This window comes from Mirounga leonina, unplaced genomic scaffold (assembly GCF_011800145.1).
Source record: "Mirounga leonina isolate KUSES-001 unplaced genomic scaffold, KU_Mleo_1.0 Mir_173, whole genome shotgun sequence".
Taxonomy (NCBI): Eukaryota; Metazoa; Chordata; class Mammalia; order Carnivora; family Phocidae; genus Mirounga; species Mirounga leonina.
Window position 1 is genome coordinate 86,968,755 of NW_023270447.1, and position 22,466 is coordinate 86,991,220.

At 46.2% G+C, this 22,466-nt stretch overlaps 1 protein-coding gene across 1 annotated transcript; it reads right to left on the reverse strand.

The window, feature by feature from the left end:
• Positions 1 to 1,669: 1,669 nt before the first annotated feature.
• Positions 1,670 to 16,864, reverse strand: RBP7 (retinol binding protein 7). Its single transcript, XM_035019840.1, has 4 exons — positions 16,756 to 16,864; positions 4,958 to 5,136; positions 4,730 to 4,831; positions 1,670 to 1,920 (listed from the first exon to the last, which is right to left on the reverse strand). Exons 1-4 carry the CDS (start codon positions 16,826 to 16,828, stop codon positions 1,870 to 1,872), a joined length of 405 nt encoding a protein of 134 aa, XP_034875731.1. The 5' UTR covers positions 16,829 to 16,864; the 3' UTR covers positions 1,670 to 1,869.
• Positions 16,865 to 22,466: the final 5,602 nt, after the last annotated feature.

A 22,466-nucleotide genomic window follows, 5' to 3' on the forward strand; every position in this document is an offset into this window, starting at 1 on the left:
TGCTGCTAAGGTCAAACAAGTCGGTTTCTGTTAGTTGAAACAAGAGTTAGATCGGATGCTCAGACTTTAATTTCCTCTTGAATTCTGTCACTTTCTAGAGTCTATAAGCTCCTTTCAGGCATAGACCTTTCCTCAGCTGTTGTCCAGAGAGCCCCTAAAGCCCAGCTTAGAGCCTAGCTCACAGTGGGCACTCCTGACTTCCCTTACCCCATGCTGACTCTGTGATCCAGCAGTCCCACCCGTCTGAACTGGTCACTCCCTCGCAGGCCTTCCTGAAACTATCCCCGCGTTCCTTCTGCTTCTCAGCCAAACGCTCCCTGTCTGTACTTGCTCACCTCCCCTACTTCCACACCCTCCAGGGTGCTGGCTCAGCACCAGCCCTGCCCCTGAACCAACCTCACCGAGGCAGAACCATCAGCTTGACTTATTGCTGCCTCGGACATCTCAGGAAGAGCCCACCACTCCCTGGACCCTGAAATGTTTCTTGCCTTTGCTTCCTGGATGCCCCCCTGTTTCTCCAGCCCCTCTGGCCACCCCTGCTAATGTACCCCTTTGGGCCTCAGGTTTCTCTCTCCTCACTTGGAGCACCATGTCCCTGGGGCGCCTGGCTGGCTCTGTCGGTAGAGCAAGCCACTCCTGATTCTGGGGCTGTAAGTTCGAGCCCACCCTGAGCGTAGAGATTACTTGTAAACACAATGTCCCAGACAGTCTCATCCATATGCAGAGTTTATGTGCTTCACATCATCTCGTCCTCTCCTGATGGCCTGGCTTAAACTGGGCACAGGCCCCTCAAGATCCAGAGCTCATTCTTCTGTGTTGCCTTCTGAGTGGCTCCTGCCTTTCTTCCTACAGCTGCCTGAACCCCAAACAGGGCATCTCCCTTGACCCCTCCCCTTCCATCATCCCTACAGCTCATGGCTCATCGACCACCTTGGACTATGAGTCTGGGTCCTACATGATTAGCTTTTTTTCTCCAGCCCCGAGTCCATTCACTGTATTTGAGACTTGGGCTCCAGGTACTCCTGACCGTCACCACCTCACGCTGGGATTTCTAGCAGTGCTTTCTAAACTGGCTCCCGAATTGCATCCCCCACCTAGAGCCCTTTCTCCCCTGTGCAGTTGGGGTTCCTTTCTGTGAGCCAACCTGGCTGTGCAGATCTGCTTAGAGCCAGGCACCATCTTCCTATGACTTTGGGGATAAATCTTAGCTCTGTCGCCAGATTCTTCCAGATTCTTCATGAAAGAGCCCCTGCCTGCCTTCCAGCCTCCTCTGATATCTCTTACCATTCCATCCACATTCGCCCCTGCTCCAGCAAACATATTCTTTCAGTTCCTCAAACATCCCTCCAACTTACCCCCAGCCTTTTACCTGGAATGCTTCCCGATGCTTCCTGCCCACCTGTGCTTCAGTTCTGAGACTGGAGACCACCTCCGCTACCCCTGACCCCTGCTGCCACTTGCTCATCCCCAAAAGTCAGGTTTCCCCTCCTGAGTTCTCATAGTTGTCTGTACTTATCACTGCGGTTCCGATGCTTGTTTTGTCCATTTCCTCACTAGACCTTGAAGACGGAATTACATCCTGTTCATTGGTGTGTCCATGGTGCACCTAGAAGGCTTTCAAAATACTTCTTCAAATAATGGGATACACTAAATTTAGAAGGAAAAAAAGTCAGGGTTGTTGGACCGGTTTATTGAAATGGAGCCGTTTTGCCCCAGTTAGAGTAAGTGACTTCTGGTACAGGCTGTGGGACATCTCTCTGACCACAAGTTCCCATCGCCAAACCAGGACAGATGAACATCTGTTCATTTGGGGATAGATTTCAACGTTCAGCTGCAGTCACACACACGGGCTCTGTGGCTGGATGCAGCTCAGGCTCTCTGGAACATCTGTTTGCACACTTGGCCTTCACAGAACATTTCCTAGGGACAAGGCGGAATAGGAGGAGAAAGAAGATGAGTGGGCATGCAGGCTATTATTATTATTTATTACTCACAACACTTCTGATTCCAAATACGTGGTGTCTTTTCCAACTGGGTGTCCAACAATTCAATTCGATTCTGACACTAGCAACCCAGAGCTAGCACAGACCCCACAGGTTAAGTAAGGCTCAGTCTCAAAAACTGCTCCCACTTCAGACATCAGTTCCAAGTCCCAGGCCACGCGAACTTCTGACGGACCAGTTATGAACAGGATTCCCATGACCCCCTCCTCAGGTTCAGTAATTTGCAAGAACGGTTCACTCTTTACATTACAGGTTTATTATAAAGGATACAAGTCAAGAACAGCCGAATAGGGGCGCCTGGGTGGCTCAGCTGGTTAAGCGACTGCCTTCGGCTCAGGTTATGATCCTGGAGTCCCTGGATCGAGTCCCGCATCGGGCTCCCTGCTCGGCAGGGGGTCTGCTTCTCCCTCTGACCCTCCCCCCTCTCATGTGCTCTCTCTCAAATAAATAAAATCTTTAAAAAAAAAAAAAAACAGCCGAATAGATGCATAGGACACAGTATGGGGGTGCGTGTGCGGACCTTTCATGCCCCTTTCAGGAATGACGCTGTCCCAGCACATCAATGTTTTCACCAACTAGGAAGCTCTCCAGACCCTCTCGTTTAGGGGTGTTTGTGGAGGTTTCATTACATAGGCATGATTGATTAAATCTTTGGCCATCTGGGAGACCCCAACCACCAATCATCTCATTAGCCTACAGGAGACACTCATTAAGTACTCTGGAGATTCCGAGGGTTTTAGGAACCATGTACCAAGACCAAATACTTATTTTGTATTATATCACAGCATGGAGAGATTGCCCTGTGAGTATCCTCAGAGGAAGGCTCCTTCTATTCTCTGTTGGGCAGAGTTCATGTATATACCAAGAAGGATGCATGCAATTTGAACATTACTTCTTACAGCCAACTCACCTGTATATCCTCAAACGTATTTGTGTTTTCCTTGAAGTTCCATATTACATTTTTGTGATGGCAAGTTTCTTAATTTTGTTTCTATTGTCAGAAGAGTGTAAGATTTAGAATCAAAATATCTTTGTTTTTTTTAAAGAATACTCCACACCCAACCTGGGGTGTGAACTCATAACCCCGAGATCAAGAGTCACATGCTCCATGTCTGAGCCAGCAAGGCGCCCCCAAAATCAAAATATATTCAATGCCTTTGTAATCAAAGACTACCCAGACCCTCAAAGACCACCCACATCCAATTTTAAGATAAGTGCTCTAATTTTGTTTTCATGGGTCCGGCTTAGATTTCCATACATTAAGGTAAAAAGGCATAGAGTTGAAAGCACACATTTTTATCAGATCTGGATTTGAATCTCTACTTGGCAGCCTTGGGGAATTTCTAAATCTCAGTCTCTTCATTTGTAAATGGAAAAAATAGTGTCCCTTTCACAGAATTGTCTTGAAAACCAACTTAGATAATGCATACAAAGATTTAGCACAGTAATTGAGCGAAAAATCATCACTCGAAAAATGTAAGCCGTTATAATACATATGGCAGGAAGCAATTTTCATTTAAAAAGGCATAATTAGGGGCACCTGGGTGGCTCAGTCATTAAGCGTCTGCCCTCAGCTTGGATCATGATCCCAGGGTGCTGGGATCGAGCCTCGCGTCGGGCTCCCTGCTCAACGGGAAGCCTGCTTCTCCCTCTCCCAATCCCCCTGCTTGTGTTCCTGCTCTTGCTCTCTCTCTCTTTCTGTCAAAAAAATAAAATCTTTTTTTAAAAAAGCCATAATTAAGCCTTGATGTACAATTTTATACCTTCTCTCTCTCTCTTTTTTTAAGTAGGCTCCACGGCCAGTGTGGAGCCCAATGTGGGGCTTAAACTCACAACCCCGAGATCAAGACCTGAGCTGAGATCATGAGCCGGACGCTTAACCGACTGAGCCACCCAAGCGCCCCTATACCTTCTGAATTATATTTCAAAATTATTGATTAGCTTGAGCTATAACTAGTATGTTCATGAAGTGCTGGTGACATCAGCAAGGAGACAATCTTTTGGAAGTAAGGCCACTAAGTAGAGAGCGGCCGTGACGTGCTCTGACAATGCTCCTCTCTGTGAAGTCTTCCTCAGGAAGTAAATCCACGGATGCAAAAGGCTCTACTTACATGAAGTTAAGCAATAGCAGAAAACACCCTAAAAACAATACTCCTGGACACTGAGATTATGGAATTGTTTTCTAAAAATGAATAGTTCACCAACCTGATAGAATATTATGAAGCCAGTTTGCTACCTTATTTTATATATATAAAATATATATATCAAGGTAAATGTAATATACGTATATATTATCTATAAGAACTATGTTTTTTTTCTTTTTCTTTTTAAAGGTTTTATTTATTAATTTATTTGAGAGAGAGACTGAGAGAGAGCACAAGCAGGAGGCGCGGAGAGGAAGAAGCAGGCCCCTCACGGAGAAGGGAGACTGACCCGGGGCTCGATCCCAGGACCCTGGGATCACGACCTGAGCCAAAGGCAGACACTTAACCGACTGAGCTACCAAGGTGCCCCTCTATATTTTTTTCAGTTAATACATGACGAATTCAACAGGAAAATTATTTTGAAACCTGGAATATGTTCTGTCGTAAATGAAAAAGACTACTTCACCAGAGACTGGAAGGTAACATGCCAATTTGAAAACAGCGGGTTGGAATGGTGGGAACACTGTCATGGTTTAATACTGTATCATCCCATGGGACGTAAGAACAAAATGTGGCAAGTACCAGGTGAAGTTTGTCCCCTTCGATCCAATGGGTCCAGCCTCGGTTCTTCTTCTCCCCCTTCTGGACACAGGTGAGTCTGTCATTGTCCCAGGTGACCAGGCTCTGCATGAGAGAGGGGAGAAGAGGCTGGTTTGCCCTGGCAGACTCCTCAACGGGTACTAAGAAGGCCCAGTTAATCTTGCAAAATCAAGAGCCTGTGTTATCATTTGAATTTTTTTTTTTTTTTACCTTGCATTTCCTGTTATCCAGGCCTTTATTATCCTCATCAAATTCTTCTCCAACTTTAAATGTAACAAAGTAGTTCCTCAGGCTGCTGTATGTGTGGATGGTAAAAGAATCCCCATCTTGCTCAATCACTTTCTGTGGCTTCAGCAGCTTGGCTATCTTACGAGTAGCAAAGTCAATACCTTCAAAAACAATTTTTAAAAAAGAAATCTCAACATTCACTCGAGATGCGAAAGCTAAGAATTTGGCAGCTGTCCTCAGACCATTGTATTTCTTTTTTTTTTTTTTTTTAAGATTTTATTTATTTATTTGACAGAGAGAGACACAGCGAGAGAGGGAACACAAGCAGGGGGAGTGGGAGAGGGAGAAGGAGAAGCAGGCTTCCCGCAGAGCAGGAGCCCGATGCGGGCAGGAGCCCGATGCGGGGCTCGATCCCAGGACCCTGGGATCATGACCTGAGCTGAAGGCAGATGCTTAACGACTGAGCCACCCAGGAGCCCCAGAACCATTGTTTTTCATCACTAGTGTTTCTTTTGTAATTTCAATGCTGCTTGCTGCCGAAATTGGATCTGTAGGGAGTTGTCCTGGTAAAACTCTATCCAGAAGCTTGATTAAAAAGCTTGAACAGGGGCGCCTGGGTGGCTCAGTGGGTTAAGCGACTGTCTTCGGCTCAGGTCATGATCTGGAGTCCCGGGATCGAGTCCCGCATCGGCGCATCGGGCTCCCTGCTCGGCAGGGAGTCTGCTTCTCCCTCTGACCCTCCCCCCTTTCATGTGCTCTCTCTCATTCTCTCTCTCAAATAAATAAATAAAATCTTTAAAAAAAAAAAAAAAGCTTGAACAGCTTTCAGGGAAGAGTCATTGGCTGGCTGTGCCTTAGGTAATGGATCTGAAGCGGGGCCTGGAAGAAGCAGTTCTGGGAGTCACCCCAGAGGCAGAGAAGAGGACAAGGAAGCCAAGGGGACGGGACTCACGCCCCAACCCAAACTCAAACACAGCAACTCAGCCTTTGTCTGCTTTATGTATTTACACTTTGGATTAAGACAGTATTTGTTAGAGACAACGGATGCATCACTGAACTCTACCTCTGAAACTAATAATATACTATAGTTAATGAATTGAATTTAAATAAAAAATTTTTTAAAAATTTAAAAAGCATTTGAACAGGGGCACCCGGGTGGCTCAATCGTTAAGCGTCTGCCTTCAGCTCAGTTCATGGTCCCAGGGTCCTGGGATCGAGCCCCGCATCGGGCTCCCTGCTCGGCGGGAACCCTGCTTCTCCCTCTCCCACTCCCCCTGCTTCTGTTCCTGCTCTCGCTGTGTCTCTGTCAAATAAATAAAATCTTTAAAAAAAAAAAAAAAAAGCATTTGAACAGTTTCTAAACAACAAAAAAGGTCGAAAGCCACTGTAAATATGCATATACTACTATCCCTTTAGAATTTTTTTTTCTTTTTTTAGATTTTATTTCTTTGACAGAGAGAGGGAGAGAGCACAAGCAGGGGGAGCAGTAGGAGAAGGAGAAGCAGGCTCCCCTCCAAGCAGGGAGCCCCATGCGGGGCTCGATCCCAGAACACAGGGATCATGACCCAAGCCGAAGGCAGATGCTCAACCATCTGAGCCACCCAGGCGCCCCGAAATCTTTAATAAACCTTAAAACAGGGGCGCCTGGGTGGCTCAGTCGTTAAGTGTCTGCCTTTGGCTCAGGTCATAGTCCCAGGGTCCTGGGATCAAGCCCCACATTGGGCACCCTGCTCAGTGGGAAGCCTGCTTCTCCCTCTCCCACTCCCCCTGCTCGTGTTCCCTCTCTCTGTGTGTCTCTCTCTGTCAAATAAATAAATAAAATCTTTTTTTTTTAAGATTTTATTTATTTATTTGAGAGAGAGAGAATGAGAGACAGAGACCACGAGAGGGAAGAGGGCAGAGGGAGAAACAGACCCCCTGCCGAGCAGGGAGCCCGATGCGGGACTCGATCCCGGGACTCCAGGATCATGACCTGAGCCGAAGGCAGTCGCTTAACCAACTGAGCCACCCAGGCGCCCCAAATAAATAAAATCTTAAAAAAATAAATAAAATAAACCTAAAACAAAGTCACACACAGAAGAAACATGGCATGCTGAGAATATCCAGGTTTTGATATAGACAGTGGATTTGAACCCCATTTCCCATTTCGTAGTTTTGAGCACATTATGTAGCTAGAGGTAACTGTTGCTGTTTTATTTTACTTTATTTTTTTTTTTAAGATTTTATTTATTTATTTGAGACACAGAGATAGAGAGAGAGAGGGAACACCAGCCCGGGGAGTGGGAGAAGCAGGCTTCCCGCTGAGCAGGGAGCCCGATGCAGGGCTTGATCCCAGGACCCTGGGACCATGACATGAGTGAAGCGCAGACGCTTAACGACTGAGCCACCCAGGCGCCCCTACTTTATTTATTAATTAAGTAATCTCTATGCCCAACTTGGGGCTCAAACTCAAAACCCCATGATCAAGAGTCACATGCTCTACTAATTGAGCCAGCCAGGCACCGGATGCTATCTTAAGTAGGGTAGCCAGATGACACTTCGGGCAAAAGCTAAATGAGGTGAAGAAGCAAACCACGCAGATTTCTGGGGAGAGCGTAAGGCAGAGATCACAGGGAGCCCAGGGACACCAAGGAAGGGTATGCCAGATGGTTTCAGGAACCACCAGGAGCCTGGGGTGGCTGGAGCAGAATGAGGGAGATGAGGAGTGGAGAGGACCAAGAGTTGAAATGTGGGGTACCATAAGGACCACTGGGCTCTAACTCAAGAAAATGTAGATGGGTGCCACTGGACTATTAGGTGCAGGTGACATGGTCTAATAGGCAGTCAGGCACTACTCGACGCTGGCTCATCACCTAGACATTTCCATGAGCCACAGAGCATGCATGGTTCTCCCATTTAGGATTATCCTACTATGTAAAATAAAGTTCCAAGAATCTTCATTTCAGAGAATTACATGCCTCAATGAAGGTAGTTTGGTTCCAGAGTTGACCCCTGTTTCATTTTTTAATTTTTTATTTTTTTGAGGTTTTTTTTTTTTTTTTTTAAGTAATCTCTACATCCAACGTGGGGCTCGAACTTACAACCCTGAGATAAAGAGTCGCACGCTCCACCGACTGAGCCAGCCAGGTGCCGATCCCCATTTTAATTTGTTTGCCTAACAGATTTCATTTTCATCCGACATGAAACTGCCACCCAGGGCTTCCCAGAAAGCTTTTCCAGTCCAGAAAACTTGGCCAAGCACAGAGCAGGGCTCCTTCATCATCTCATTAGCCCCAAAATAATATAAATGTCCTTATTTTGAGAAAACTCTTTTTTTTAATACACCTAGAATGCAACGTTTTAGCTTGAGCTGCAAATGATCCAGTCTTTACTGGTTTTCAGCAATCTTTAAGCACTGAGGCTAAAGCCTTAAAATACTTATCCCATTATTAAACAGACCAAGCCAAATTTAAAATAGTTATTGCTGACTTTCCTTAAACCCTATTCTGTAAGTCAAACACAACCAACCAACCCAAGAAACAAAAAACAAACTTTAGATTATTACTTTACATCAGTTATACTTTTAAAATCTGTGAGCCCCACACTGGGTGTGGAGATTACTTAAAAAAAAAAAGAAAATCTGTGAAGTGATTCATTGCCAGTAACTTTATAATCTGTACTACCATGTTGTAATTGTTACTTAGGGCTTGTCGTTTTAAAGATGAAAATTTATTTTTTTTTTAAGATTTTATTTATTTATTTGAGAGAGAGAGCACGAGCGGAGGGGTAGGGGCAGAGGGAGAGGGAGAAGGAGATTTCCCATTGAGCAGGGAGCCCCACAAGGAGCTCGATCCCAGGACCCCGGGATCATGACCCAAGCTGAAGTCAGATGCTCAACCAACTGAGCCACCCAGGTGCCCTTTAGGATCAAAATTTAAATCAGCTTAACGTCTGGTCAATTTCTGCCAGTCCACGTTTGCTGTGACCTCAGTGGTCCAAATGGCTTTGTGCTCATAAGGCTTTTATCCAGGCAAGCCATGCTTTTCCATACCATTAGGTTTTTACGTAGGAAATAAGACATTCATGCAGAAGGAAGAGATGATCTAGCTATTTTGCATTCCATTACAAGTGTGTGTGTGTGTACCCTTTAGGGCAGGATCTCAAAGAAGCCGACAGACATATACTTTTCTAAACTTCATCTGTTCACATTAACCCTTAATCCCAAAGCCACTTCTAATCTTGAGGCAACGTGGGTTTTGGAGCCAAGAGAAATTGGTTTTAAATCCCAGCTTACATGGTGATCTTGGGCAAGGTGATCACACCACCACCTTCTCGTAGTCATCAGGATTAAGGAGGAGGATAGGGACAGAATGGTGAACACCTGCAGCCATTAGCAGCTGGTTCCTTCCTGCCTGGAGCTTCACACTCTGGGTCTTCCTTGGCCACTGTGGGGTCCACCAGGAACTCCCAACCCCCAGGCTAGCTCCTCCAGACTTTTTTTTTTTTAATTTGAGAGGGGTGGGGAGAGCACAGAGGGAGAGGGAGAAGTAGACGCCCCCCACACACTGAGCAGAGTGCCCGATGTGGGGCTCAATCCCAGCACCCAGAGACCATGACCCGACTGAAGGCAGACGCTTAACCAACTGAGCCACCCAGGTTCCCCACCCTCCTGATTTAGATAATTTGCCTCCACAGATCCCATAATTGCCTTTTTAACTTAGGAGCCCTGCTTTCTGTGCCCATGAAACCTATATAGGTTGCCCTACCGTCCTCATTTCTTTGAAAGTGAAATGCTGGTAGTTTAAGTTGATGACTATTTAATACCTCTGTCAAGTTGCATGTATTAAACACACACCTAGTGTGTGCAAAGCCCTAGGGCAGGGGAGGTGCCCTCCCTCTGCACTGGAATAGGAAATCTCAGACAGCAGGCACTTTCTTTGCTTCTTTATATACCTTCCCCCCGCCCAGCCCCTAATACACAGGAAGTGCCTAAATGATATTAATTAATGGATTAAAGCTGGAGGAGATTCCTGGAGTTTGTTGAACAGTAGCTTTAAGGAGAGACACTTTCTTATCGGCTGTGGTACGACCTTCCCTCTCTTCAGGCAAATGACATATTTAAATACCTTTTACTGGGGGTGGGAGTAAGGGTAGAGAGATCAAAGTTATAAATGCGCTTATAACCAAGAAGGGGGGTGAAAACAGAATAATCAAAGTCTCCCTTTAAGAGGAGAATCTGTTCCAATTAAAGGAAAATTGAAAACAATCTTCCTTTTTTAAAAGATTTTATTTATTTATTTATTTTATTAAATAAATAAAATCCTTCTATGTGCTATGTGCTTATTTTTTTTTTAAGAATCTAAACGTAAGACATTGTATAATTTACTAAGCACTTTGTTAAGTTAAATATTCAGCCAGGACAGAGATCTCAAGCTCTGTTTTTCACCAAAAAGGATGGATGTCCTGGTTGTATATTCCTTCCATCTAATGAAAAAGATAAGGATTCTCTGGTTTTTATTATAGGAGCTATCTTTACTCACCTGAAGTATAAAACTTTGTGTTTAAAAAACATGTTTTAGGGGTGCCTGCATGGCTCAGTCATTGAGCGTCTGCCTTTGTCTCGGGTCGTGATCCCAGAGTCCTGGGATCGAGCCCCACATTGAGCTCCCTGCTCCGCGGGAGGCCTGCTTCTCCCTCTCCCACTCCCCCTGCTTGTGTTCCCTCTCTCGCTGTGTCTCTGTCAAATAAATAAATAAAATCTTTAAAAACAAAACAAAACATGTTTTAGTTCACTGTGTAAAGTCATAATGATGTAGGAAAGATGTTAGGGTTCAAAGCCGATGGCCAAGAAAGAGTTCTTGAGACGTCTTTGGTGCAATAGGGTAGTTTTATTAAAGCTTGGGCACAGGACCCGTGGGCAGCAGGAGCTGCACTGGGGTCATGACGAGTGGCCCATTATATACTTTTAAGTTGGAGGGGGTCAGGGATAGCGTAAGTCTCCCAGGTATTTTGGAAACAAGGTTTCCAGGATCCCGGGGGTCTAGCTATTATTAGGAAAAGGTCCTTTATTACTGTTTAGTAAAAACTCATCATGAGACTCTTCAGATGTATATCGGTGGATCATATGCTTGGAGGATGATTGCCAATATGTATCTTGGGGGGTAGAGATAAAGGAAGTTTCCAAAGGAATTTTAGTTAAAGTAGACTTACAGGATCCTGGGGGTCGGGCTAAGATTGCCTTCTGCCCTTAGCAAAGTGTCAACATCGAGGCACCTGAGCTCCCAGAGGAAGGTCACTCTGCCTGTTTCAAGGACTTGTCAATGGGCTGTACGAAGTAAGGAAATTTAATTTTTCTTTTTCCTTTCTTTCCCACATCAATAAGACACGGTGAAGATAGGAGGGAAGGCTAATTCATAAAACGTACTTATTAACCCATTCAAACAACTGCATTTAAAAGGAGTTTCAATTTTTTTTAATGTAATATGGGATTTGCTGTAGGTTTTCTACTAAAGTCTCCTTGCAATAAAATATACCTAACATAAAATTTACCATTTTATCCATTATTAGGCATACAGGTCAAGGGTGGTAAGTAGATCCACAGTGTTGTCCAGCCACCACCATTATCCAATTCCAGAATTTTTTCATCCTCCTAGGCAGAAACTCTGTTCTTGATGGGGCATAGGTCACGCTCCCCCAAAATATGGTAGCTTGGCATACTGAATAGTTCAAGCTGAAGGAATTTGAGGAATGGTATGTGGGAGAAGAGCTTTCTGACCTTACCCCTAAGCAGGTCCTAAAACCGTCATACGAGAGGTGCCTTCTCTACAACAGAGGTTAGGAGCATCCTTATCTCTGAAAACATGGGACACAGAGGGGAATCTGAAGAACAGAGCTTGCCAAATTTCTAAGTTTGCTTGTTATGTTTCAATTCTAGAATTTCTATTTGTTTCTTTCTCGACTCTGCTATGTTACTTTGTATAGATTCTGGTTCTTTGCCATAATTAAGCTCAGCATAACTGCTTCTTGTTCTATTTCAGATAATCCCAGTATCTGGAGACCCTGTTTCTGTTGTTCTTGTTTCTACGGGTTCTTGCTATTAGGGTCTTTTAATTTTTTAACAGCTTTATTGAGGTATAATTGATGTACAAAAAACAGTACATATTTAATATGTGCAACTTAATGTGTCTGGACTTAAGCAAACACCCATGGTACCATCACACAATCACGGCAACAGACAGAGCCAACACCTTCCAGAATTTTCTTGTCATGCCTTTTTATCTCCGTATGTACTTGTTTGACTGTGATTATTTCCTGGGCATTGTTTCTGTAGAGTGTGCATACAGAGCTGCCATGACGTTCTCTTCCTCCAAAAAGGGTTTTTTAAATTGCTTTTAAGGCTACTAGCTGTCTGGGAGCACCTGAATTCAAGTTCAGGTCTTGAGATTTTTCTGGACCACCAAGATGAATCACAGTGAAACTACAGTCTGTTCAAGAAATATATATATATATATATAGTCAAAAAATATATATATATATGGTCTAACTTAATTTAGCTATCTTCTTTGGGAGAGTTAGTAGAAATTGGTTTGCCATTAGCAGAGGCAAAAGTCCTCAGGAAAGGTCTAAATACTTCTGCATAAGTTGGCATTAGAACATACATAAATAGGGACAATAGGTTTTACAGTACAGTTCACCCTGAACAACACTGGGGTTAGGGTTAGGGGAGTCCCCCCCACCCACCACCACACTGCCCCGCCCCCTGCACCTCTGTGCTCAGTTGAAAATCCTTGTATAATTTTTGACTCCCTCAAAACTTAACTATTAATAGCCTCCTGTTGACCAGAAGCCTTCCCAATAACAGTTAATACACATTTTGTACATTATGTGTATTAGATGCTATATTCTTAAAATAAAGCTAGAGAAAAGAAAATGTCATTAAGAAAATCATAAGAGAAAATACATGAACAATTCTATACTGCATTTATTTAAAAAAAAATCCTCATATAAGCAGACCTGCATAGTTCAAACCTGTGTGTTCAAGGTCAACTGTAGTTACATTCTGCAGTTGTCCCAAGGACCACTTGACATATCAGAAAGCAGCACTTCTTAAATTTTAATTGGCATCTGAATCACCTGAGAATCTGGTTAAATGCAGATTCTGATGCTGTAGATCTGGGATCTGGGGTGAGGCACATAGTCTGCAAGCTAAGAAGCTCCTGCTAGTTCTGAGTAACAAAACCCTACCCTCATCTGGTCCTGAGCCCCTAATCTGCCCAGGGGAGACTGGGTTGACCCTGGAAGCTGTGTTCTTTACAATGTTTGCCAGATCACTTTCTTCCCAGCTTATGAGGAACAGGCAAGAGGTTTTAAGTCTGATTTCAGCTATCATATAAAATGCAAGAGATCTCTTGGTCTGTAACTGAGCTACTTAGAACATCCGATCCGGCCCAACTACCTCATTTAACAAAAAGGGAAACTAAAGGAACTCATAAGTTTCGTAACTTTGATTCTATGACCCACAATCAATGGCTAAGCTCGCTGGGTTTCCGGTGTGACACTCTGTTACACTAAACAGTCTCTCTATTCCAGAAATCCTTAGCACACTTACGTTTCTTTTGGAAAACAGATTGCAAGTAAGAGTTACATGTGTTGTCGGGATCCAGTATCTTTCCGGAACCTGAACCAAAAGTAAGAATAGGGGTTGAGAGGCAGGATGCTGACTCAGTACTACATGGCTTAGTCCTCTGGGATGGGAGTTGGATGATAAATAAATATGTCAAGTAAACAAATAAATGGCCTCTGCTAGCCTCTAGGACCTAATATGGTGGCAGATCATTGTTAAGCCTCTACTGACATCATGGGGAAAGAAGTATCAAACAAGGGATCATAGCAGAGCATACCGAAAAGCAAGACAGTGTGGGGACAGGTGACGGATGGTACTATACACATGTGAAAACACTTAATTCTGACATTCAGAAGGCTGCTTTATTTGTTTTGTTTTTAAAGATTTTATTTTTTAGGGGCGCCTGGGTGGCTCAGTCGTTAAGTGCCTGCCTTCAGCTCAGATCATGATCCCGGGGTCCTGGGATCGAGCCCCGCATCAGGCTCCCTGCTCCGCAGGAAGCCTGCTTCTCCCTCTCCCTCTCCCCCTGCTTGTGTTCCCTCTCTCGCTGTGTCTCTCTCTGTCAAATAAATAAATAAAATCTTTAAAAAAAAATTTTATTTTTTTATTTGAGAGAGAGTGAGATTTTATTTATTTGACAGAGAGAGACACAGTGAGAGAGGGAATATAAGCAGGAGGGGTGGGAGAGGGAGAAGCAGGCTTCCCGCCGAGCAGGGAGCCGGCTGTGGGACTCGGTCCCAGGACTCTGAGATCATGACCTGAGCCGAAGGCAGAAGCTTAACAACTGAGCCACCCAGGCGCCCGGAAGCCTACTTTGTGATACCAGACGGACTTAGCACAGGATGTCTTCCCAGACTTGGAATGGTGACTCTTGACTCCATTCCCTGTTGTCTCAGAGGTTTGCTCTAAAAGCCACGGAGATCGTCACAAACACAGTACACATAAAGGCAACATTCGAAGCCATCACCTGACGTTTAGCCTTTATCCCCCACACAAGTAGCCAGATCGCAGCCAGATAAATCAGGGAAGAAAGCACTTAGGGTCACATGTCACCACTAATTTGGAGGTGGGCAGATAAGTAAAATATCAGGACCTACCACCTTTGGGAAACGTAAGCATTCATTCCTACTTAGGAATTGGAAACAGAAAGGAAATGCGATTCAGGTTGAAGGGTGAGCAGGATACGCCATCCCAAAATATGCCACTCTGGCATACTGATTATATTGAACCGAAGGTACCTGGGAAGAAGCCGACAGAAGCAAAGCTCTCTGCCCTCCCCCCTTTGCCTAAAAGCAGGACATAAATTTGTCAAGTTGTCCCCTCTCCCCTCTGTTCCAGGACAGGCAGAAGTTAGGGAGGCAGCTCTGGTCTCTTAGCAGCCTAGACATGGCCCCAGAACTTACATGATAAACCTTCCCAACCAGCCCCTTGTATTGTTAGTTACCTTCCCCACAATTCGCTCCCCAGAAACTAAACTCAAAGTCTCCGTCTTGTCACTTCTCGACAAAGTTACTACTCTTTGGGGCGCCTGGGTGGCTCAGATGGTTAAGCGTCTGCCTTCGGCTCAGGTCATGTTCCCAGGGTCCTGGGATCGAGTCCCACATCGGGCTCCCTGCTCCTTGGGAGCCTGCTTCTCCCCCTGCCTCTCTCTCTCTCTGTCTCTCATGAATAAATAAATAAAATCTTAAAAAAAAAAAAAGTTACTACTCTTTGCTAAGATGCCCTACAGACTCGCTCAAGTTCCAGCCACGCAACACTGAGTGCGCCCAGGTGCCCTCCCCGCCCATGTGCAACTAACTTCTGGTGGTTAAGCTGTCTTTTGTTCGTCTAATTTACACAGCCCCAGCCCATGAACCTGGGATGGGATGAGCAAAGTATTTCTTTCCTCCGCTGCAGGGTTTTATGGCGGTCTGAATCAGAGTTAGCTTGAGAAGCCCCGGACTTCCCTCCCGGGTGTGAGAAGGGAGGAGAGAAGCCTACCAAAAGCACAGAACTCTTAAGAACACACTGGAGCTACAGAACTGTACATTTCAAAGGGCTGAAATGGCCAGTTTTATGTTTTGTATAGTTTACCACAATTTTTTTGAAAAGAAAAAAAATCGGTCCCCTCCCTCCGTCTGAACTTATAGATGGAGAAACAGGCCCAGTGTCAGATAAGGAGAAGCCAAAGCAGCTGCTGGGTCCCCATGCTCCCAGCAGCTCTAGCCACTGATGGGTGTCACTTAGGGGAAGGCGCTTGGCACCGAGGTGCTCCGATGCCCCACATCTGAAGAATGACAGTAAGAGCAGGACAAACTGGGAACCGGTAAGGAAGGGAGGCGTTCTACCATCAAGGGCGGGAAACATTCTCTAAGCCCTCTGGGAAGCAAGGACATGGGCCAGACCCCCGCCACCCCTTACACACCCCGGGCGGCCACCAAGTCCCCTTCCCTCTCAGGCGAAGAAGCAACCCCTCCAGGCACCCACGACTGTCGCCCCCCGCCCCCTCCCCGGGCTGGCACTGCGACCCTGGGGCCGAGGGTGGGTGGCCACCAAGGGGTCTGGGTTTCTTGTCCCCAAGCCCTCGAGGGGAGCGGGGAAGTCAGAAAACCAAAGATTTCCAAAGCGGTTCCCGAACTCCAGCGGGCACCAGAGTCGCCTGGTGGGGGCGGCGGGGACCGCGTGCACCTTAGCGCAGCCCGGAGCTCGGACTCCGAGGGCCGGCGACCTCCCTAGCAGAGCCCCCGGGCTCCGGGAAACCCAGAGCCCCGCCGCAGAGGGACGGGGACGGGGATCGGGCCCCCGAGTCCTCCTGCGAGGTGGCCGGCGCCTCAGCTGTCCGCGGTGGGACAGGAGACTTGGCCACCGGGCGGGTAGAGACCAACGGGGGCAGAGGCGGACGGACGGGCGACGGGGGAGATGGAAGGACGGGGGGACGGGAAGGGGGGTACGGAGGATGGACGGGGAGGGTACGGAAGAGGGGGGACGGGGAGAAGGGGGAGGGGGTGAGGGGACGGGGAGACGGAGATGTAGGGACGGGGTTGGGGGGACACTGGATGGTCGGGAGTAGGGACACAGGACGGGGAGACTGGGAATCGGGGTGGGGGGATGGAGAATGGACGGGAGGGACGGAGGAGGGGGAGACGGACGGGGGTGCGGCCGCCCCGGGAAACGGACGGCCAGGCCGGGCCCGCCCTACCTAGGGCCAGCATGTAGCCCTCGAAGTTGTCGCAGCTGAGCAGGTTCCAGGTGCCGCTGAGGTCGGCGGGCATGGCGGGGCAGGGCGACGGCGGCCGCGGGCGGCGGGGCCTCGGCTTATCTGCGGCCCGGGGGTGGGGGGTGGGGGGTGCGGGGGGAGGAGGCGGGCCGGGGCGGGACCGCGAGGTGACAGCCGCGCCCGGAGGAGCCGAGCCTGGACGCACCTGCTGGGAAACCTCTGGGCTCCGGCCGCCCCGCGCGCGGCCACGCCTGCTTTCCTGCGCCTTCCTCCTCCTCCTCCTCCTCCTCTTGAGCTCTAAACCCTGGCTTCCCGGCCACACTTTTTTCTCTCTGCCTGCATGGTACTTTTTTTTTTTTTTTTAAGATTTTATTTATTTATTTGAGAGAGAGAGAATGAGAGAGAGAGAACACCTGAGAGGAGATAGGGTCAGAGGACGAAGCAGACTCCCTGCCGAGGAGGGAGCCCGATGCGGGACTCGATCCAGGGACTCCAGGATCATGACCTGAGCCGAAGGCAGTCGCCCAACCAACTGAGCCACCCAGGCACCCGCCTGCATGGTACTTATGACCAAGGGAATTCAAACGCATGGCATTAATTAGCGTCTCCGGTCAGGAAACCCAACTCTGGTGGTCTCAACATACTAGAGGTTGGTTTCTCTTACCTATCAAGCAGTCCCGGGATGGGGGATGATTTGGCAACCCCCCAAGGTGGAAGTGGAGTCGCTGTGATTCTCCTGGCCTTTTATGCCTGCTGGTTCCCTCACCATCATGAACTGGCTGCTGGGCTTCCAGCCAGGACATCCGCGTTCCAGGTGAGAAGGAAGGGGGAAAGCACCACCTGCCATTATCCCGTCATTAGATTCCTGTTGACAGTCATTGGCCAAAGCTGTGTCACTTGCCACTTTTTTTTTTTTTAAGATTTTATTTATTTATTCGACAGAGAGAGACACAGCGAGAGAGGGGACACAAGCAGGGGGAGTGGGAGAGGGAGAACCGGACTCCCTGCTGAGCAAGGAGCCCGATGCGGGGCTCGATCCCAGGACCCGGGGAGCATGACGTGAGCCGAAGGCAGATGCTTAACGACTGAGCCACCCAGGCGCCCTGTCACATGCCACTTCTAACTGCAAGGGAGCCTGAGGAATCTCCCATCTCCTCTTCAGTCTTGGCAGTAGAGAAAGGCAACCGAGAAGAGGGCTGGGAATGGAGGCTACCCTACAGTATTAGTCACAAACACCATCCATATAGGCTGGCTGCAAAAGTTAGTCTATTTCTGACCTCACCCATGAGCTCCAGACTCAAATATATATTTATATTTAATATATACATTAAATATAAAGATTTACATTTATATATATTTCAAAATATTTATTTATCTTTATATTATATATTAAATATAAATCTTTAAATATATACTTGTATATTAAAGATTTTATTTTTTATTTTTTTATTATTTTATTTTAAGTAGGCTCCACACCCAATGTGGGGCTTGAACTCACAACCCTGAGATTAAGATTTGCATAGTCTACCAACTGAGCCAGTCAGGTGCCCCAAGATTTTATTTTTAAGTTCTCTACACCGAATGGGGGCTCAAACTTACAACCTGGAGATCAGGAATCGCATGCTCTACCAACTGAGCAAGCCAGGCGCTACAGACTCAAATATATTAATAGTTAACATTTATTGAGTGCTTACTGTGTATATTATCATTCATCACAAAATCCTACTTCTCCAATAGTTACGTTATTATGCCCATTTGACAGAGACAAAAACTGAGACAAAGAGAGGTTATACAGTTGGTGGGAGAGTCTGGATGCAAACCCAGGCAGCCTGACTTCTGAGCTCCTTTGCCACCTCTCACTGCCTGCTTGGCTTCTCCACTTGGATGTCTGAAATACATCTAAAACTGAACACATCCAGGACGGCACGCAATAGTTATTCTTCGCTTTCCTTGTCTCCATAAACCACATGACTGGTTTACCAGTCACCTGGTTGCTCAAGCCAAAAACCCAGTAGATACTGTGGATTTCTCTCTTCTCTGATCATCCATTTCCAATCTGTCAGCAAGTCCTGGACCTAACCTAAGCTGCCATCATGTCTTGCCTCCTCCCTGGACTTGCTGCTTCCCCTCTGATCCCACCAAACCATTCTCCACACTGTAGCCAGGAGGGCAAGCTTTTGAGAAAAGTAATTCGGATCTTTTCACTCCTCTACTTAAAACTCTTAGGTGTTGTCCTATTTTTCTTAAAAGGAAATTTGCACTCTCTCCTATGGTTTATAAAGCTCTTCCTGATTTGGCTTCTGGATACTTCTCCAACAGTATTACATTCTGTCTTCCCCAACTCAGGAACTCCAATCACAGCAGTTTTGTTTCCTTCTTCAGGGTCTTTGTATACAGTGTTCCCTCTTCCTGGGATGTTTTTCTCTGGTTTTTGCATGGTTAGCTCCTTTGACTTCCAGTTCAAAAGTCACAATTAGGGGAACAGTCTTTTCTAATCATGCTCTTCATGGAGAGAAATTTCCCCTAAACACCCTGGCTTCTTTCCAAACCTACTTCTTTCTCGTGGAAGTGGAATGAGTTCTCTGCTTGGAGTCAGCAAGGGTGACCACCCATCCTGGTTTCCCCAGGACTGAAGGAATGCCCAACACATGGGACTCTCACTGCTCCAGGTGGAAAAGTTCCAGGAAAACCTAGAATGTGTTGCTTGCCTTAGGCACACAGCTACTGAACCATTTTTCTCTACTGTAAGGTAGAGTTAATCTATCAAACATTCTAAATGCAACGTATTTCCACTTTTTCCTTCTCCCCTTTTGACACAGATTCGAGAGTGTATTTGTTTTACAGATCCAAACTTTCCCTCTGGTTGACTGTTCCAGAGTCTAGTCTAGGGGAGTTAGTATATAAGCTATTATTGCTCCCCCCAATTTAATGGCTTAAAAATAACAAAAATCATTAATTTCCTCTTAAATCTGCAATTTGAGCATGGCTCGCGGGGGAAGGCTCATCCCAGCTCCATGTAGTATTAGCAGGGGTACCCCGACCCTACATTGGCAGGGTAGAAGACATTTCCAAAATGGCTCATTCTCACCATTGGCAAATTAGTGCGGGCTGTCTTATCTTGGAGCCTAGCCAGGGCTGTGGGCCAGAAGCCAGGTTCCTATCCATGGGGGCCTGTCCATGGGCTGCTTGGGCTCCCTCACAGCATGGGGGGTTGGGTTTTGAGAAGGAGCATTCCAAGAGAACCAGTAAGATGCCGTACTGTCTTCTATGCCCTAGTCTCCGAAGTCACATAACGTCATTTCCGCTGGAGTCACACGCCTACCCAAATCCAAAGGGAGGGAACTTGGACCTCATTTCTCAATGTCACATTGTAAGAAGAGCAAGTGGGATGGGAGGTCTCATAACAGCCATCTTGGAAAACACATAATCTGTCACGGTTACCTAATTCCGCTTTGAGCCTCACAGCAGGCTTCAACTTTGAACGTTTATCAGACTTTCTCAGTTGTAAAGATGCTATTTTCTGGGTGCCTGTGGGCTCAGTCCATGAAGCATATGACTCTTGATCTTAGGGTCATGAGTTTGAGCCCACCTTGGGTGTAGAGATTACTTTAAAAAAATTTTTTTAAATGCTCTTTTCATTCATTTGTTGTTTTTTTTTTCATTTTATTTTTCAGTTGGTTTAGAACGTGGACAAAAAAATACTTGACTCTCTTTAATAATCTCTGAGTCACCTTTTTAGGACAGTCTTCGGATACATTTCTCATATCCATTTACTCTGCATCACATCTCTACTTCCTTATAATTATAATCCACAATTATCTTTTTTTGGTTTGTTTCTTGGACTCCCTTTTTCATTAAAATTTTAAGGGCAGAGACCACGTTCATCTCATTTGCCTCTACAGCATCTCCAGGGCCTAGCACGGTACCTGGCAAGTGTTCCATAAATGTTTGTTGAATGAATGGCTACAGCCTTTTCCAAAGGAGAAATGCCATTTTTACTGAGAAACGAGAGTGGCCCACCCAGAATGAGACTGTTGATTCTCCTAACTATAAGACATTGATTCCTTTGGTGGAATATGACAGGCTGATATCAAATCCTGGATTAGCTATATCTTACCATTTAATGGGCAGAGAACGATGAACTCTGACCAGATTTCTGGAGCATGGAGCCTATTTAAATTCCAGAAAACTAAAGGAACAGGACATGGAAAAGTCACACTTACTTCCTACCTTTAACATCTTATTGTTCTAAATGCTGGCCTGAAAATGAAAGTCACAGAAATAACTAATAATAATTTTGGCATCTGTGCTGGTTGGTATGGCTTTTGGCTAGCTTGAGCACGGGCCATGTAGTATGGATAGAGCTGAATTTCAGTTGAAGTGGACATAGACTGAGCTTGGCCATGGGATAAAGAGTAATTTTCTCCTCCACAATTCTTGGATCTTTTTTCTAGACTAGGACCAAAAGTTATCTCTGGAAAGAGGGGTGACATTTATTTGGCCAATTTGAGCCCTTTCTTCCTCTCCATTTGATACTGGTAAAGTAAATCATAAGATTATAGCCAAGATGAGATCCTAAACCTGTGTACCAACTCTGCTCCTCCTTGACAGAAATGCATGGGAATGAATGAGGGGCACTTGGTAGTGGACTCACTCTTGTCTCACCTGGTGGAGTCTGGTACTGGTTGAGCAAAGAATGGCGTGGACACTGTGGACACTTCATGCCATCCATCCTTCCACCCCCTAAGGCAGAGAAGCATTGCCATCAAGGAGCTTGGTCCAGGTCTAGGAGTGAGATCTGGGTTAGTTTAAGACTAAGGCAATCACAGAAGGGCTACCTCCTTTGACAGTGATTGGTTTTAGGGACAAGCAAGTTTCAGTGAATTTGAATCAGCCAAGGATATATGGTAAGTTTGGTAGGCCTGTTGGGAAAGATGTTTCTTTGATTTTAACAAAGCCCCAGGGAGCCAGCCTTTCTCCCACTTTTGAACAAGAGCAGGGAAGCCTTGCTACAGTGACCATCCTAACTACTGAAGGAGCTCCAGACTCAGGACGCCGTGAGCTGCAGAGTGGGGGGATGGAAAGCCCCTGGGTCCCCGATGACACCACTGGTTCAGTTTGCGCACCTTGAATCCGGCCCTCCATCTGCGCTTCTGGGTGTAAGTGTCCTTATTGTTTATACCACCTGGAGTTAAAATTCCTGTTTACCTGCAGTGGAAAATATCCTGATATAGAAAATAAATAAGTTAAACTACTCTTGTCTCCTTAAGTAACTTATTTGCCTTTTTGAATCTGTTTGAGGGCAGAAGAGCTAATTATGGATCCGTTCTGAGCATGTTTAACTTGCTGAGAGTACTTAGCAAATGTTAAATAAAATACTACTATGGGGCTCCTGGGTGGCTCGGTCGATTGAGCCTCTGACTCTTGGCTTTGGCTCAAGGTCATGATCTCATGGGTTGTGGGATTGAGCCCCATGTCGGACTTCCTGCTCAGCTCGGGGTCTGCTTGAGGATTTGATCATTCTACCCCTCCCCCCCACTCATGGGCATTCTCTCTCTCTCTCTCATAAACAAAGCAAGCTTTGGAGAGAGTGAAACAAGCCGTAAGAGACTCTCAACTACAGAGAACAAACTGAGGGTTGCTGGAGGGAAGTGGGCGGGGGACGGGCTAGACGGGTGATGGGTATTAAGGAG